The 19,592-nt window shown below is 42.1% G+C and overlaps 1 protein-coding gene across 1 annotated transcript in view; it reads right to left on the minus strand.

The window, feature by feature from the left end:
* Positions 1-19,592, minus strand: part of ARHGAP24 (Rho GTPase activating protein 24) — a 184,565-nt gene that overhangs the window by 100,093 nt on the left and 64,880 nt on the right. The window contains exon 3 of the mRNA XM_082281706.1: positions 18,522-18,609. Coding sequence (XP_082137832.1) covers positions 18,522-18,609 — 88 coding nt within the window. The remainder of the gene's footprint in view (positions 1-18,521; positions 18,610-19,592) is intronic.

Genomic DNA, 19,592 nt, shown 5'->3' on the forward strand with positions numbered 1-19,592 from the left:
AGGCCTGACTACAGCATTCTCCAGTTCTCCTGAGGAGGCATCATTAGCCAGAACGTTAAAACATTGTAGCAAAATCAAAATCTACAAGAAGTCTCCTGTAAAACATTTCCAAAAGGTTATTTAATTCCTCAATTTAGGAATTATGTTTCTTTTCTGTACATCACATAGGTTAAATACTTGTTAGCATAGTACAGCATCTGAAACATATACCCTAATCCCTGAATATTTAAATGTTTAATAGCAGAATGGGAAAAGAACAAAAATCAAAACAACTTCCGAGGTACCCAGAGGCCATTTGGGACCAGATTTCCAAGTATTCACAGAGCTACACAGACATAAAGGTCAAGTGTCACAACAAACACTTAACATTCAGCAACCTTCAGTAACTGTGAGGGTGAACTTCCCTCTGAAAAGAAGAGTGAATCATCCTCTTCGACACAGGCTAGTTTTGAAATACAATTTTGAAATACATTAATACAAGGTAGAACAATTTTTATTTATTATTCAAAATTTAATACACAGATATTCAAGAAAGGCTTTTCTAAAATAGCTGCACATCCTAGGTGCCTCCTAGGTAATGAATCTACATCCACATGGGTACAATCAGTCACAAGGAATCCTGTGACCCCAGTGTGCAGCATCACTCTCGTGCATGCACAATTCTGTGCAAGATACTAACTTCTTCTCAGCACTAACAGAAAAAAATGCAGCAGTATAAACCATGTTTCAGGACTGAGAATGATATTCCTAATCCAATCAAAAACACCAGTTCAGATTTACCCTTTAGCCTGATGTGATTGCTGTGACACCACTGCATCTTGGCTTGCTAGCCTGCACCATGCCAGGACTCACTCAAGTGAGCAGGCCACTGCCAGCTCCAGAATTATGATGTGGTGTTAGTGGTGAGCAGAGGACCACAAGCCTGAAAAACTTGGCATTTGTCAGGGACCTTGCTTCTGGAGATACGTAGCAGAGTTGGCTGCTTTGACGTGGCTGGGAGCTGAGGAAGCATATCCTCCAGGATTCTCCTAGAGAGACCTAGATGTAGAAAATCCTACACAGAGATGTAAAAAGTAAAGGTAAGGTGGTTTTTGGCACTCTGTTTCAGCATGAGCCAGTGTAGGCTCCATTCCTCTGGCTGGTCATTAGCCCAAAGTCCTATGGCAATTATGAAGCAGTTAAAATTTGGAAGCTTCTGCACTCTCCTGCAGACATCTCAAAAGCAGAGAAGAGGGGAGAGAGCTGCCCATTGAGCCTGAGAGCAATTTCAAAAGCCAATCTGTTGAGCAGCAACACAAGCAGGACAAGCCTACAAAGAAAACACTGCTTCTCAGGCCATGCTGCAGATGGAAAGAAAATCTGAAGTGTATTGTACCTCAGGTGAGCTTTTCTAACACCACAACTCTAATGCTCTTTTTCAAATCGCTGAGCGCCATCAAGAACAAGGAGAGAACTCTTCCCTAGAGAGGAGATACAGATTTTATCCAAACAGGATGCAAGGGATGATCAAAATTTATGAAAACATAATGCAAAGACCAAGCATAATTCTCCATTTGACTACTGCTCACAGTGCAAAATATCTTCAGCATGTAAACACGTGGACAAATACAGAAAAATAATTTTAATTAATTTAGCAGCTTTTGGCATCTATGTGCATGGTTTTAAAGAATCCACTTTAATACCATCTGATTTTATAATTTTGTTCTTAGCATGTTTTTTTAATTCTTATATTTCATTAACTACTTCTATCTGCTATGTGGCTGAACTACCAGCACCTTCCAAAAGGTGGGCTTTTTCTGATTACCTTGATTTATTTTTTTCTTGTACATAGGGATAAACTGGTCTTTATAGCTCTTGTCGGCCAACACTTCTTGAAATTCAGCCTAGCAGCCAGACTAAGCTTATTTTAAACTCTAGTTGTTCATCTCACCAAATGGTTACAGCAGTTCCTGTACTTCCTCAAATACTCTCCAATTTTCAAGTAGCCCTGGACAACAAGAGAGCTACAGTGACATTAGCACAGTATCACTAAGCTATTATTTTTAGCTATAAAACAGCATAGCGAGCACTTAGGAGTACAAGTGCCTAGCAGAAATGCAACTGGAAAGCATTTTATACAAATCAAGTGAGCAGAAAGTGAGCAGGCCACTGAAACAAACTTTTATTTATATAGGAAAGCTTTTTGCTTGCATAAATCAGTGAGTTTTCAAATTTCAAGATAATTTGTAATTTCAATGCAAACTGAAGAAACTGTTTACATATTTATTTTCTCTTCCTGTAATACATATATTAATTAAAGACAGATATATATGCCTGTCAAGAGAGAGGGAAAACAGTCCCTCCTCAAGTATACAATCACCTGCTGCTTTTTTGTAACTTGCCAGCTTTGACATCATGCTTGTGAAAAATTCTATTAAGCATTCACTGCCTTTGGTTTCTTGCTAGTTTTGCTTACAGGATCTGATACAACATTTAAAGAAAAACTGTCCCATTTTCTGGGCTGCTTCACACTCAATGGGGACTTTTGGAAGGGATGATTCCCCTTGGTAAACTGCTGGCACAGCTGAGGCACACTAGTCTGACACAGCTCATAATATATGGAATCAACCCTTCCTGTCTTACCAGTGCACAACATCATGGTTTTATTTTAGCTACCAAAATACATGTTTTTCTCTCTCTGGCAGCTGTACTCAGAACTGAGAGTACAGAACAATAAAGTCAATACCAAAACTGTAGTCAGCATCCTACTTTGGTTCTGCAAGCTTTGTGAGTTACCATTTCAATTTACTAAATTCAATACATCTCTGGAGTTTCCCTACTGGCTTCCCAAAAAGATTATCCTTGCTCATGTTTCAATTCTGGACTTAAAATAGTCACACAAGAAAAAAACAATAATAATAAAGTCAAGAAACACTGCATGCTTTTCTGCTGAGAAACATGCAGTGAGGACATGATGGATGGATTAAAATTGAATTCCCCAGCCTGAAAGTCAAGGCTTGGCTCAATTCTTCCAAGTCATCATACAGACAACTGTGGGACTTCACATAATTTATTAAGAAGTTGACTACGTTGCTGGGATAAGTTTAAATTAATTATACCAAGGCCAAACTCTCTTCTCACTCACAATGAAGAAAATGAAGGATGACTTCACTTCATGTAGACACTGTAACTAAGACTAAACACAAAACTTTCACTTTTAAAGAAGAGCATCTGTAGCTGAATGAGGCACATTAAGTGATCACTGTAACTATGGACACCAGCAAATACAGATGAGGTGACCAAGTGTATCTGGTGACAGTCCTTTGCTCACACGAGACACTCAATGAATGAAATAAGACTTGATCATCCAATACAGAAACAAAAATCGAGAGGAAAATATTGTTTGGCTCTTTCAAAGCTATCTCAACAGATTCAACTACTCATCTTCAGCCTGAGATTACTGCTGTGAAAATAAGAAATACATAGAAATCCCACCTCTTCTTCAGTATATCATCCTAGTGCACAGTGCAGACAAATGAACAAGCTGTGCTAAGGACATCGTATCAATTCTGCCAAAGTGTTTTTCTATTTTCAAGTGAAGAACTGCACTCTACAAAAATACGCCACCTATAAAGCAGCAAATCTTCTTGCCATGGGTAGCCAGAACTGGTAACAGGCACTAAAAGCGCCAACTTTCAGACAAACAAAAGCAGGGAGCAAAACACAGCTGCGACTATGTGTGAGGGCACCTCCTCACCACACCCACGAGATGTCTGCACTGATAATTGGGAGGAGCCTCACTAACATGGGCTAAGCCTCAGAGCATCCTACAGAAACCTGACTAGTCCAGCTTGCTTAGCAGCAGCAGGAAAGGCTGACTGGGGTGTACTACAGCCTGCCCTGGGAAGACACATCAGCAAGGTGACGACAGGAGCGAACATTAAGAAGCCCTTGCTGAGGGTGGGAAGCTTTCCATCCTTACCTGGGTGTAAGGATGGAAGAGCTGCCCGAAAACAGCTCCCCACGACGGCTATGGCCACAGAACAGGAGGCTGCAGAGGGCAGCACTGCCATGTACTTGGCCTGCATTACCCATCCCAGTGCAGCACAAGCAATAAAAATGAAACATTAACTTTATTAACTTCATGGCTGCATGGATCATAAAATTTCCTTGATTTTAAAGTCTCCCTGAAAACCAGTGGGCTCTTAATGGTATCAGACTTTGTTCATGCTGACTGAACCATAACTGGCCCTTCATGATAAAAGCTGGGATAACACTCCTTTCAGTCCTCCCCATAAGCCCCATTACAAGACTTTCAGGAGCAACATTTTTTGTGAGGTTACGTGAAGGCTTTGGTCATTCAGACCAGGGTGGTTTGCAAAGGGTAGCTGGGGTGTGGAGTAACCACGACAGGACTGGCATTGACAACTCTCAGAGAACACAGTGAGGGCAAAAATTCAGCTAGCTCTAAGGCAGGAAGATGTAGGAGAAGGGAAGCAAAGACTCATCGGGGATGAAAAGGGGATTGCAATTCTTTCCCTTAGCAAGACAAAGAGAGAACTGGAAAAATTACAGGAATAACCAAAGGCCTGGCAACAATACCACTGCTTGCTGCCACAGGATACAAAATCTGAAGGACACTGGAAGCAGCAGCAAACAAGGGTGCTCTCAGCTAATCGGCTGGCACTGTATCAGGCCACAGTTCAGTGTGTTTACAAGGCCCTTACTTTGAGAGGTCTTCATGTACTACTTCATCACCCACCTCAGCAGAAATACTAAATGAATTTAGAGAAGCTGATCTTTTAGTATTTCAATTAATTTTAAACATACAAAAACTATTCAGTAGGTCTGTTTAGTAGGAGAAGGGTTCCCTGTCACACCACAGAACAAAACACTGCTGTGGAGCAGAGAGGTCATGCATCACTACCTCAGATGCAGAAAAAATCCGGCTTGGATTTAAACCTCATTTCATGTAAGAGCTGGCCAAGATTAATCACTTAAGTACATAAATTAGTGATCACTGAAAGAACTGCCACACACTTCATATTATACTGATCTCCCCATCACTTCACAAAAAGAAATTTTCACCTTGCAGTTAAGAGAGATCGTGAGTTTTACTGATCAGCAGAGCTAACTCTGATTTGTATTAATCATCCGCTTTAGAATATAATAACAATACTGATATTAAAACAAAGAATGATCGAAAAAGAAAGTCAAGGAATAGGTATGGTGACCAACTATAATTTTAAGGTCAAGTTCACATAACTCAGTAGCATTATACTTGCCTCTAACTCACTTGTAGAGAAAAATCCACAGAACACCTTAGGTAAAGCACTGTGCATTACTGCCTGTATTTCAGACATGAGGACTCAACTGTGGCCCAGCATGGTTTGAGGGGGTGTCACACATGTCACGGGATTAAAAGAGAGCTGATGCCTTAAAAAACAGCTGCAGATCCAACAGTACTTAATGGTACTCTGAGAATGTAAACCTCAGTTATCCCAGCTCCGGTGCTAACACTCTGCCAAACCTATCTGAACTGTGGTTTTATCACTGAAATGTGTAGGAGTCCCATGAGATCAAAGGCTCTTTCAAGTGGGATATGACTTTCACATTTTTCTTCTCCCATCATCTGCACGTGTGGACAAAGCTGTACTCCAAACAAAATAAATCAACATATACATGTACACCTATTGAAGCACCTTCTTTAAGAGAGTCCACTTCTCTGCAAATCTGTGTGGCTTTAAAAAGCCTGCCACATAAAAAGCCTTTGGGGATTCTTTAAAAAGGTTTTAGCACACTGGAATCTCTTTCACCTTTGACAAGGCTTTTAAATGAGAATCACAAATATGCGCTTCGAGTTAAGGCAGCAATTACAGCATTTTCAATACAGGCAGGTTGGGTATCACAGAAGTTCACAAGGATTAATAATACAGAGCCACAATAAATGGATTTGCAATTATTTGTGGCAAAACACTACTCTTCAGTCCACAGAGACTGCCTCTAGAGACACACAGAAAGGACAAACCTCTCTGAAGGAAACACAGCTTGACCATGGGCCCAAATCCCATTGTAATGACAACTTTCCGAAGTAGAATACTAGGCTCTTGCCACTTTCCAGGAAGAACTACTGACTGATATACTTGGGTATTCAATGTATGGTGCACCCTTTTCCATATTCACAACAGATTCTTATTTTTAATTAAAGGAGAATTATTTAAGACATACCTCGATGCCTTTTTTTCCAATCACAAGGCAGCACAGATGTAAAAGAAAGATGAGAAATGTTTACATTTCAGTATCCAAAAAAAGTATTTGACAGGTAATGCATTTCTTGAATTGCACTGTATTGAAATCTACATTCTTTATTACTTTCAAGCTACATTCACACTTTAATAATATTGCAAAAACTGTAAGGTAATTATGCATATGGTTCCAGGAAAGCAAAATTATAGCTATCTGAATGCTGCCAAAACGTATCCCTAACTATTCCCATTCCCCATCACTTCTGTACCACGTGCAGCAGTGAAAGAGGGAGAGACAGCAAGGAGAGATTCACTTTATCTAACACCTGTAGCTCATCACCACCTGCAGTGTATCTGGCAATACATGTCAAAGAGAAAAATAGATGTCCAGTAAACAGAAGGGACAAAATTTTGGATGAGCTAAAAATGACAGTGACTTCAGATATCCATCACTGACAAAACTATGACCCTTCTATCAGCATCATCCAAACCGGAACAGATGGAAGCTAAACGTGCTTTTATCCATGCCAGGCCCATAATGAACTGCAGGCTGCCTTCCCTGCCGGAATTCTCTCTCGCCGTTCCAGAGCTGCTCCTCTGCTGTACTGCAAATGGAAAGACAAAATGCACACGTACATGCGCCTTGCAGGAACAGATTTTATACTGGGGCTCTTCTTGAGCCTTTACCACAACTTGACTCTCAGTTGATAAGGAAGTAACAAGGGTATGGCACACATTATTTCCTGTTCCTCTTATATAAACACTCCCCCTTTATATACCTTTGTAGTAGCCCACTGCTTAATTCCATTATTTCTTATCCTTAGCTCCAGCCATTATGGTATCTTGTACCTTGATTTTACTGTTTGGCTTTCCTGCTGCTAAAAGTACACTCTCCCACCTCGGTGCCATTTTCTTCTCATCACTGAGCCATTAGTATTTTGTTCTCTGAGCAAAGATATATCGGGTGGTTTAGGCAGTTTATTTAAAGTTTCTCCTTAAGCCCCTGCTTTCTCCTCTGTCCCTAGAAAATGAGGTGCATACCTAGTAAGTCACAACACAAAGAAAAAGGCATGAAGTTCCAAAGGAAACCAGCCCCTGGTGTACCTAATCTAGTTTGGGGACGTTTATCCAAGTTCAGCAAGGTCTCCACAGAGCTAGCTCATTCTCTCATCAGCTGGTGTAAGCCTCCTATTATTACCACTCTAACATTAAGAGCTTGAAAGGTGTTACAGTTCCTGACAGGCACATGTCCCCATAACCATGTATGGGAGCCCCGTGCTGGCCCCACTCGCTGCTGGCGCAGCCTGTCCTTCCATGGCAGAATGGAAGAGACACATGGTGCCCTGTCCCTCTCCCCCAGCTCTTTCACCACTCTGGCATGCAAGGCACAGACACGTTTGCCCTTTTACCACCACATCCCTCCCGTTCCTATCTCTTGCCAAAGGCAGCATCCCAGCAGGCACGCTGCCAGCTCCCTCTGCCAAGGTCGAGGACAATGATGTGCTCTGTGCCCCCGCAGCCACCGTGCCAAATGGTAGCATATGGCACCTTCCCCCCAGATCCCATAGCTGCAGCGCTGCACTTGGCAAGCCACAAAAATCACCCCTCCCTGGGTGTTCTCCATGCTGGCACGCAGTGGAGTGGCTGACATGGCTGTCACATTTTCCGCTGTCACCCTGAAAGGAGCCCTTTGCGGAGCAGATCCGGCAGTGCACGGACAAAGGGCAGGCTGCTCCCGACACGTGCCGCCTGGAAGGCACACCACGGAGTGGGAATGCTGGCTGCTGGGTATAGCTCACATCAACCCAGAGCAAGCAGTCCTACTCCTCCCACAGCAGAGAATGTTCGGTCTGCAGTAGGAATCAATGTAAGACCATGAAACAATGCTCCTTGACTTCATGCTCTCATTAATCATCACCTAAATTGTAGGCCTGCTCCATTAAAACCTGACAGTCAGCCATGGGCTTGCAGTTTGATGCTATCTCTACAAGAACACACATCAATCACCTGTTCCTCCTTGCTATCGCTTCCAGAAAATAAAACTTAAGTGCTCACTGAATTTATGGTTATAGCAGGGATTTGAAATACAGCACAGAATATCACGATTTCACAAGTTATGCCCATCAGATTTGTAAGAGACATAGTTTAATTAGCAGAGATTTCCATCTCCAGAGGTAGCAGTACAAGCTATGACTCCATGACGAGAGATGAGACAATGTCGGCCTAGGAAGAGACATTCACACCCCACAGAAAGGTGTTCCTTTCCTGTCAAAGGGAAGGAATCAGCCTAACCTTGCTTTTAACATGCTGCATAACAAATCAGCACCATGTACTAGTACATGATATAACTCTGAAACTGGCTGATATTCTGCCTTTTCAGCCTTAAATTTGACACCATGCTGAAGAAACAAAGACAAGAGCAAGGTCCTTGTAGTCACCACAGGTGTGAAAATTTTTTCCCACCCTTTTAATACAAGGCTGGAAAAGAAGATGATGCTTTATTTTAAATCAGGATCAGCATTCTCCAGGCACCAGTAATGGAAAAGGGGGAAGATGAAAGAGACTGCAGAAGGGCAGGATGAAAAGCAAAGGACTTGTGAGCCTCTTACTGCCACAGGGTGGAGGGTTAAGTCAGGCAGCAACACCCAAGCACTTGAGAAAACGTGAGTTGTCTGCCATAAAATCTGCAAACTTTAGGAAAGTAATCCAGTTTCAATTCAGATTACCTAGGCACTAGGAAGTAACATATTTTGAGGATGCTTTGTTAAACCATCATTTAATCCAAGTGGAACTTGGATTATCCCACTACTTTCAGAGATTAGAGGAATTCACAAGCTTGTGTCCTTTTCCTCTCACATCAGGAGCACAGCTCTTTGGTGCACCAAGGAGGCGAGATCTGCCTTCAGACCCAGCCACCAGCTTTCCAGACAGCTTCAGGCAAGTCACCTCATCTCCATCTTTCCTGCCATTTACAGTGGAATCCCACCAGCTATAGCACAGCAGAGGTATATATGCATCTTAACTGAGTTACATTTTGCAGCTGCAGATGTTCTTGCTGAAAATGGTAATGAACATGGGAATTTTATGTTGGTTTTTATTACTATTATTATTATTACTACTACTACTATTACAGAAGAGCTGTACAAGAAAATACGTCACCAAATAATGACATCCTGAATGTCTAAGTTTTGGAGCTTCCCTCCATAACATCTCTGTCTCATTTCTTCCTACAATGCTGTTTTCATTACTTAATCAAATACAGAGTGTCTTTCAACAACTGAAATACAGAAAGTGCACACAGACAATTATAATAAAAGCATTATTTTCTTATAAAACCTTGCATGTTGACTAAAACTGATGGATCCTCAATTCTGTGAGCGAAGTAATCATCATCACACTACATCCAAATAATAGCAGTATGGGCATTTAGGAACATGTTTTCTCAAAAGAAGCCTGGATTATCACTGCCTCTGACTTTTCCCTTTTTCCCAGTACCTTCTTCCCACTTCACAGAATTTGTTGGGGAATCTAAGTTTCAAACTGTGCTTCACAATACGTCAAGGATATTTCAAAAAGCAATAATGAAGCTAAAACTTGTAGCCCTGAACAGGGCATCCCAGACACAAGAACAGCGGTTACTTCACCGGACTTCTTGATGTCGCCACTAGAGGGACTTACACGAAGCTAAAAAAACCCGAACAACCAAGTAGAGGAACCCTAATTATCTGTAACAGATGCCCTTAAGGCAGCTCTTGTGTTTAGGAAGAGAAAAGGCATTTTGCTGCTTTTGAGGCAAAGTTTGTACTTGCACCCCAGACAATGCCAAAAGTGTCAGCACAAAGGATTTTGTACAGGCAAACAAAACAGACACGGACACAAAGCTAATGGATACAGACAGGCCTTACTGAGAACCTGCTGTAGCTTCACAACTCATTCCAGCCGTACCTTTGGGGCGCAGTGTATCTTCAGCCCCACAGAGTCTGCACAGTCAAAGTTCAGGGAGTTTTTCACACCTCTTAACAGAACAATGGAAAAAGCCAATACTGTGCTTCCCCACACATATAATTTGGTCCCCAAATCACCATCAGAAATGGTCCAAGCAACAAGCTCTCATTCCAGTTACCTTTCTCACTACCCACAGACCACCTGGCTTTGTGGGAACTCTCTCTGCATTTCTGGCACTGCATAAGTTGTTTTCCAATATTATTAATGATCATCAAAATCCAGTGCCAGCTGGAGTGCTGAGGCAGAGAAAAAAAAATCTCATTGTTGCTGTGATTACAACTGGTAGCATTTAAAATAGGGTGGGAAAAAGCCATATCCCAATGTAATTATCATGATGAGCTACACCCTCACTAAGAGCCAATCTGGTGTACACCAACAATAATGGTGGAAGAAGTTTATCACAAACTTGACCAGTTTATCACTAAGTTTGCTTTTTTGCCACCTAAGTTTTTAAAGCTGCCACTGCCACTATGTTCCAAATTCTTCTGTGTAGCAGATGACCTCCAAAATGACAGCAGTGGGTCACAAATGATCGATATTGCTAATTTAACACACCTCAGATCACACGCACCACAGTTGGTAAGCAGGATCAATAAAAGCAATCCACTTCTAAATTAAAAGACACAAGTGAAAAATAACTTTTTAACTTCAGCTTCATACACCATGCTTGAGTAATGGTATATTTTTATGGAGTATGGGTGAATTTTTATAGAGTCGGTGCAGTCTTCTGCCACATGAAACTAATGTCACTGAGAACAGATGATTAAGCAGAATTACTTTAGATGAAAGAAAATGAAATACATAATTGTTCAGTAGTTTTCAGAAGTAATTCACCTCTCTCATCTATTTTCAAAATAGACGGTAACTAGGAAACAGCGTTTAGAAAGCAGGCAATATTACTACTACTTCTAATATAAAACCACACGATTTTAACCTATAGGCTGCATTCATTCACCAAGATAGATGGGATTCAAGGTAACAGGGTCTATTCATGAAATTTTGTGATATTCCACTAAATACGAAGTTACACACCCAAGCCATATGAGCAAAGAGAAATGTGTTCATTCTGCACCTGCTGCATACCTCAGAAAGGGCTCTTCTTTTATTTGGCTTTTATATAATTCTTGCATCTAGATTTAATTCCTTCACTTCGAAAGCAGATGGCCTAAACTTCTACTATCAGATAAATTTAGGCTGAAAAAAAATCAATGAATTAATGTTTCTATACTGAAAGAAATTATGTGTAAAACAGTTTTTTCAGGCTCTTCTTTGCTACATACCAGTGCTTGAGTTCTACCAGAAAAGCAACCTCATCTTCTGAATCGGAAAAGGTGCTTCATCTCCCTTTACATGATAAACAGGACATTTTCTGGTAGTTCTTTAGTAGCCCAAATCTGAGTCACACCAATCTCAATCTTTAAGCAGATGCAGTATTATGAGGGGATCTTCCATATGAAGGAGAGGAGGCAACACTACTCATGTCACTCTGGAAATGTGTCACAATCTTAGTCTTGCTTCTCTCTCCCAAACCCCTCATATATAGGCTCTCATTACTTCAGACTGACACCATTAATATGTAGCAGCATCTCAATTAAATATGTGTGGACACATAGGCACAGAAAGGTAGGACTTGGTCCAGTGTCACAGAAAGAGGCACTGGAACAAAAAGCAGGTATCTTAAACTTGGTGCCCTCCCCCAGTTGTTGTTCAGCAGCCATGTCAAGAAAGGCACAAAAACACAGGTAAAAAGGGATATTACATGCACTGCCTTGTACAGAAATGAGCTTGAAATTAGCAGATTTTATGGTGGCAGCACAACAGCTCAGTGGTGTGACCCACCATCTCGTTTCACAGGCATGTGGGATTGAGGATGGTTTGGGTTCTGTTTTTCCCAGGAGACAAAGCTGTTACAGGCACATCAACTAATTCTGCATCATGAGAGCTGCTGCTCAAGATGAAAAAGCATTCATTCCCAGTGAGCCCTCACCATTAACCTTGGGAGAAACTTGCAGCAAGGCTTCAGGGAGCTTCATTTCCCTGGCACACTGACTCCATGCACCTCCAAGACTCAGTTAAAAAAAAAAATCAGTTTTGAATCACCTTCCGAAGGATGAGAATGAGGCAGGGCATCCCAATGTGTTCAAGTGCAGAGAGGTGGCTCTCTACCAGATACATTTTTGAGAAATGTATCACTGTTAATAAGGACAGCAAGGCTTTCAGGAGATCTTCGACAGGGAACGAGCAGCGCTCCAAGCTGCTCTAGCGCAACACACGACTACAGGGAGATATCTGTGCAGCAAGGCTGGTGCCCATTTGATTAAACAGCCTGTCTGCCCCCTCCACAAGCTATCAGAGGTACAATTAGCTCAGTCGGCGGTATCAGCAATGCCCTTGAGGTCCTGCGCTCCTGACGGCTAATGAAGAGGCACTGCTGGCTGTCAGCACGTACAGGGGGAGGCATTCATCTTCCTGGCAGCACCAATTAAATCCACCCGCATCATACCGGGAGTCAAGAATTCAGCACCGGGAACGAGTCAGAGCAGCTGAATAGTTTAACACCTCGTTTTTGGGTTTTACACTGTGGAGAAAAGGGAATAAATTGTGCTAGCTATGCTGATGGCAAAGGGAATACGGAGAATCTGCCTGACAGCAAAGGCAGAGAGAGCACCCTCAGTGCTCAGGTGTGCGCACACGTGTGCTTTGGAAAGGCTTTTTTTTTGCATCAGGGCAGGAAACCTCTCAATACACAAACAATTTTCTCCTGAAGTCGACAGAAGAGAATTTGCTTATTGCATTGTGTTGCCAACACTCTGCTAAGCCTTCAAGGAAAGCTACTTGCTGTATGTGCGGGTGTATTCTCACTTAGGACATGGCAATTACTCCTGAGAAGACAAGGCAAGGAACTCTTGCCCCTTATTTCTTACAAGGTTACATCCTTACAGAAAACACACAGTTCTATTTCAAAACAGCAGGCTCAAAACCTTCTAAAACATTTCTATCCCTGAGACATGATGCTGCACCATATCAGCCACAGTCAAACATGTCAGCTAATCATCTGCCCTGCTTGGTGCCTCACTGTAGAGTCCGACCCGTTCCATCCCACAGAAGTCTGGCTGTCAATATGACTTACAGGACTAAAAAGCAATTATATCAGAGGAGAAGGATATTGGAGAAGCTACAGTAAGCACTTGGCATCCAACCTGCTAAGGTACACAGGAGGACTACAAAGAAAATTGCTTTTTTAGCCAAAAAAGATGTATCTGTAATTCCTGTTTTGTCTTACTTGTGTCTTAGGGAAAAAATGCAAGTGCACTTATTAAATCCACATTTTCCAGGCCTTCGTGGACCCTTAATTAAAACCACTATGAATCAGTAGGTGCCAAGAATTAGCACCTAGTGGCCTTCCCATTTCATGTGTTTAAGTCTCAAAGGGCTTAATCTGCTAAACACTGTATAGCAACAGGGAACTCAAGAGGTTTGATTACTTCACAACAGACTGGCATCCATTTATCTTGTCAAACCCCACAACTCCTTTGTAGAGGCTAAAGGGCCTGTTTTACTGACAGGGAGATCAGGGTGACACACACAAGCAAAACAGACCCCACCTGACTCTCAGCCATGGAGGCACAGACATACCTATGCAAATCTCAGCTGACTAAAAGGAGTGAAAACCTCCTGCAGTAGAAGCAGCAAAAAAGGAGAAGTAGTTTATTATCCAACCTTTCATGTAAAGGAAGCTTATAAAACCCCAAACCTCAAACCCATCTCACACTCCCGACCAGAACAGCTAACCTGCAAGAAATGTAATTTGCCATATAGCATGCAATTAAATACATAAAGAAACAAAGAATAACGCCTTTGGATGCCACTTTAATGAAAAAAAATTGTAACTATTACAAAATTCTGGAATTTAGTCTTTCACTTCCTTACAGAGGTTTTAATTAAGAGCCTGACAAACTGACCTTTAACAAAAGTGGATGGTGCGAAAGGTAATTCTTGCCTTCTGCAGTCTCCACCATCCATGACTCAAGATCTCATGTTCCCTGATAGGAAGGGAGATAGCCCAGAATCCACAGGCACAAGAAATCAGCAGGCACACAAATGCAGAAAAAAGCATCAGCAGAGACTCCAAGTGACTTTGCTGAAATATTACAGTTCTTTCCTAACAGTCTTAATAATCCCTAACCATGAAACTTTGACTTAAGCTGCAGACACTAACTTGGGACTGCAAAGAGAATGCTTTTAGTGGGATGAACTAACTTTGGTACCTCAGTATGACCAAGTGCAAATTCATCCACACAGATGCACATGCTGGACTATGATACTTTGTCAATGGTAAAAAATACAACACAGATGCACGAAGTTTACAAGCAAAAGATTCCACAAGGAATACTGAAGACCAGTATCTGGAAATTTATGTTCTAGTTTAAACAGTACTAAACAAATATTAAAACTCATGCAACTGCAAAACTCATCAGAGAAATCTTTAGGATATTTATGTCTCTAAGGAAATTCATTATTTAGATCAGAGCATACAACCAGGTCACCTGCTAGTGAATATGGTCCTGAAAGTAACCTTGTCCTCTGTGCTAATTTTTCATGAAATCTGCATTAATACAGGACTGGGACAAAGAAAGACATGATTCGGTAACATCCGAATGATGAGGCACCACTGGAGTGATGATCTGGCTTCTTACCTGAGGCCAAGCTGCAAAAATGATTTATCAGACTCAGAGGAGGACATCTGCCAGCACACAAGGTTCTCAAGTAACAGCAGCTGGTGGGGTAGCAGTATAAGCAGCTTAGTTTCCAGGATCGAAGTCCAGTCAATGACGAAGCATATTCCTTTGTCCATTCAATAACCATCATCTCTTCTAGACCAATTGCCTACATAGTCCCAGATTATTCTGAGCTGGTGGTGCTTTCTGAGAGCATGAGGAAATGAGGATTCAATCCTTGGGGCTCCTACAAGCATCCAGACATCCCTGGTAAGCATCCACAGGCCTCTACTGCAAGGCTTTTCATGCTGCACTTGCCCAAAATGCCTTCACACAGCAACCCTTGGAGAGTCCAGGAGACTCTAAAAAAGACGCTTGAGGAGCCTGGTGTGAGAAAGAGTGGCCGAGCCTGAGCTTCCCACCTCTCTGTGCTTGGCTCCTCCTGGTGCCAGTGAGGTGCAGGAATCCTGTCTGCAAACCACAGCGGTACCTCTGTCCTGCACCTGCAGGTGACACGTAATCCACTGAAACACAGCAGGGTCACCTGCTTCAGTTCTGTGGGAACAGAGATGCCTTCCCCCATTACACCTACACACCAAGAGGAAAACCTCAGGTTTTCTTTAGAATGCAACCAATGCACACAATGAGGTTTTATCTACTATATAAAGCTCTTAACAATTAGCAAAACTAATCACACAATTTGGCTATATGTGCACATTTCCCACTAAAAGTATTAATTTAAAGCCTCTTCTGATTTTTGCTGACTATGAAACATTCCTCTGAGTGCAAGAGGAGATGTTAATAAGCACAAGCATCACTAATCCTTTCATGGTCACTGACTCCAGCACAGAAAACTCCCACACAGAAGCGTGGCATGGGCCTTGTGCTGTACAGGAGAAAGTCTCCCTCCTGTAAATTAACTGTCAGCACACCAAATTTTTTTTAAAAAGGAAAAGTTTTAAGTATTAAATCACGTAGTGACTTAGGGAATGAACAGAATGTTTTCAAAATGCAAATTGAAGGCATCTGTATTTTAATTACAGCACCAAAACTGCAAGATACTTGCCTCCACACACATTTTTTTCATTCATCTTCAGAGATGGCTGCATACAGAGTATTAGTTTCACAGTATAAACCTACTCCCACGTACATTCCCAAAATAATTTGCATGTATTACCAATAAACAAACACACGCACACAAGTTTTCAGGCCGCCCACAGACATGATAGACAAAAAGAGGACTTGTCACTTTTGCTTTTGGGATTGTAACCAAAATTGCTTCAACTTTTAATACAGGGAAAACAGAATGCTAGAGCAGCATGAGCTTCAGCACCATATATTTAACACAATGCTCAGTTAAGATGACAAAATTTTTAAAAATCTCCAAGTAGATCCTGGTGCTACATAGCTGATTTCCCATATGAAAGCTAACAAAGGCTAAACAGAACCTTAACTACAATACATTTTTCTGTGTTACACTCAAAGAGCTCGGTTTTGTTGCTGTCAGCCTGTAAAATTGACTTTTATACTGAGTCACTAAGAGGAGACGGATGACAAACAGCTCCATTACAGAAGGCTGACAAATTCTTGCCTTGAGAAGCAAAAGTGACATGATGACAGTGGCAATGCTCAGTTCATCTTTGCATAAAACACAGTGGGCACTTCTACTTCAGTACTACACATCTGCACTGTGATGCCACCTCCACAGTCAGTCTGGGTCTTCATTTTAATTTCATCCCTCAAACACCAGTGCTGTGGCATGAAATGTCCTGACTTCCCAAAAAACTCTTTTCTTTTCATCATGAATCCCTGGCATAAGATGTCCAGTAGGAAATCTCTATAGCCACATGCTTGTTAGCAAGGGGTGGGGAGGGGGGAAATTAATACATTGGTGCTATCCTAAAACACATTCAAAACCCCATTCCCAGAACTGAAAACAAGCAAAACAAAACAAAACACAAAAGCCTACCTGATTCTCAGGGATGCTCCAGATAAACACTGAATTCTGCCCAAAAGTAACTACAAATTACTTTTTAGCTTGACTCCATAGAAAGGTGGCCTAAAAAAACATTTTGGGAAATCACAAGAGCAACTGCACTCTTAACTTGGGCATGAAGGATACGCATCCCCAGGGTCAGCATTATCAGACAGATTAAGGTGCCATATGAATCAGGACATATGGAGAATTCTCCTAATTTCCAACGGAAACAAGATTTTAGTCAACTCCAGGCTTGCAATGCTAGTAAGTTAGTTTCTTTCTGTATTTTGAACATATAAAAAAGAGACTTTGAGAAGACACTGTGAGAAACTTTTCCAATCTGATTGATTCAAGATTGGGGTGAGTGTTAAACCTCAGAGATACCACACTGGCTTTCTCTGCATAATAATCCCTTACTGCACATCTTTCATAATCAAGCTTTGAAGCCTACTTCACATTTCTGACACTTTAACAATATATTAGAAATTGGCAGATCAGTGAACACAACTACATTTGTGCCCTGATACTAAGATAGTTTAAGACCAAGAACAATAGACATTACCATCTATTAGCCCTTCCAAATAGCCGTAATATGAGGTGTATTCACACAAAAGTAGTATGGGGATTAAGAGAACATATTGAATAAATACACTGGGCTGGCTGGATGTGGAAACAGAATTGTTTAGTTTGGAAAAGATACTTAAAATGAAGCCCAGTCCATAACCCAACACTGCAACATCCACCACCGAACTATGTCCCTAAGCACTGCATCTACACATCTTTGAAATAACTCCAGGTATGGTTGACTCCCCCTACTTCCCTTCCACAAGCCTGCCCAATGCTTGACAACTCTTTCAGTGAAGCAATCTTTCCCAATACCTAATCTAAATCTCCACTAGTGCAACTTGAGGCCATTTCATCTCATCCTGTCACTTGCTACCTGCAATAAGGTCCTCACCCAGCTTTCTCTTCTCCAGGCTAAACCACCCCCAGCTCCCTCAGCCATTCCTCAGACCTGTGCTCCAGCCCCTTCCCCAGCTCCATTGCCCTTCTCTGGACTCCCTCCAGCACCTCAGTGTCCTTCTTGCACTGAGGGGCCCAGAACGGGACACAGCGCTCGAGGTGCAGCCTCACCAGTGCCCAGGACAGGGGACAGTCACTGCCCTGGTCCTGCTGGCCACACTATTGCTGATGCAGGCCAGGTGCCATTGGCCTTCTTGGCCACCTGGGCACAGCTGGTCATGTTCAGCTGCTGGTGAGCAACCCCAGGTCCTTTTCTGCCGAGAAGTTTTCCAGCCACTCTGCACCCAACCCATAGTGCCACATGGGGCTGTTGTGATCCAAAAGCAGGACCTGGCACTTCCTTGCCCTGAAGAACTCTGCTTTACACTAACAAATAAAATACACATCCTTTTCCTATGCTGCCCGGGGGTGAATGAAAAAATTATGAACCAACATATTAACAAATTAAACCTTTATTTCCCCCTTAAATTGAATCATTAATCACCTTCAGCTTCTGTTCTGGCTTAACAGATGTGGCCATTCATCACTGAGGACAAACTGCAAAGGCTTTTCATATGGAGTAGAATATCCTACCTGGAACAACTTCAAAAAGGAACTTTCCTGGACTTTCTTCATTGCAGGGATGCTCAATTACTCTGTTGCCAGGCAGAAAGATGGTACCCTAAAGAAAAAAAGTAACAACAAACATGGGATTAAAACCGCTACCATGCTTCTGACAGACTAATGCTTCTTCTTTTTGGACTGGGTTAAACATGATTTTTTTCACCGTAAACATCTGAGCACCTGATCTGCAAAGTGAGATTGAGGAGGGATTATCCCAAAAGCCACAATGATAGATCCCCTTAATTAACTGAGGCATTCGGTAACAGCTCTAGTTTTTTTTTTAACCTCTTGGGTATTTGATGCTATGCAGACTTTTGTATTTATCACATATACTAATCCCACTGTTCTGCAAGGAAAAATCTTAAAGGGTTAGTGAAGAGCTAGGAAGTTGCATACGTGAGGCAGGGGAACTCAGCAGCCAGGCTTCTTAGCTAAAGCCAAAAGGGGTGTGGACAGAAGAGTAACCTCACTTTGTGGAGGGCATACCCAGCTTCTGCTCTGGGCCCTTTTCCCATAGCATCCCAGGGAAGAAATACAGAGAAAACATCCCACTCCCAACCCCGTGGCTGCAGCGTGCCAGGCTGCTGGTGCTAAGGCACAGCAGGCACAGAGGGAGTCCTGTCCAAAGATGTGTTTGCTACAGGCAGAGAGATGTCAGAAAATCTGTGATGGGCACTGGATGCCTTTATTACGATTTCACTACCTTAAGAGGGCAGGTGGGGAATTTTGTGCATGTTTTTGTTAACACTGGTCACCAAAAACAACCCCTGCAACCCTCAAAACATTTCTAGGGGTGTGTTGAAGACACAGTTTATTCCCTCCCCTTTGGATACATGGGATGGATAGAGCACCCCTTTCCTCTGAGAGCTCTTTTTCATTTTTAGAAATTACAGCTCCTCCTAGTACCATTTCAACCTCAGTCATCAGGCAGTCTTTAGGGAAATTATGCTGGGATGGCTGTCCAGGGATAAATTTTCAGAGCAGTATCCTAGGAATTGTATTAGGTACAAGCTCTCCACCACTGTTAACGGGAGATAACAC

The sequence above is a fragment of the Coloeus monedula genome, assembly GCF_965178545.1.
Source record: "Coloeus monedula genome assembly, chromosome: 5".
NCBI classification, from domain to species: Eukaryota; Metazoa; Chordata; class Aves; order Passeriformes; family Corvidae; genus Coloeus; species Coloeus monedula.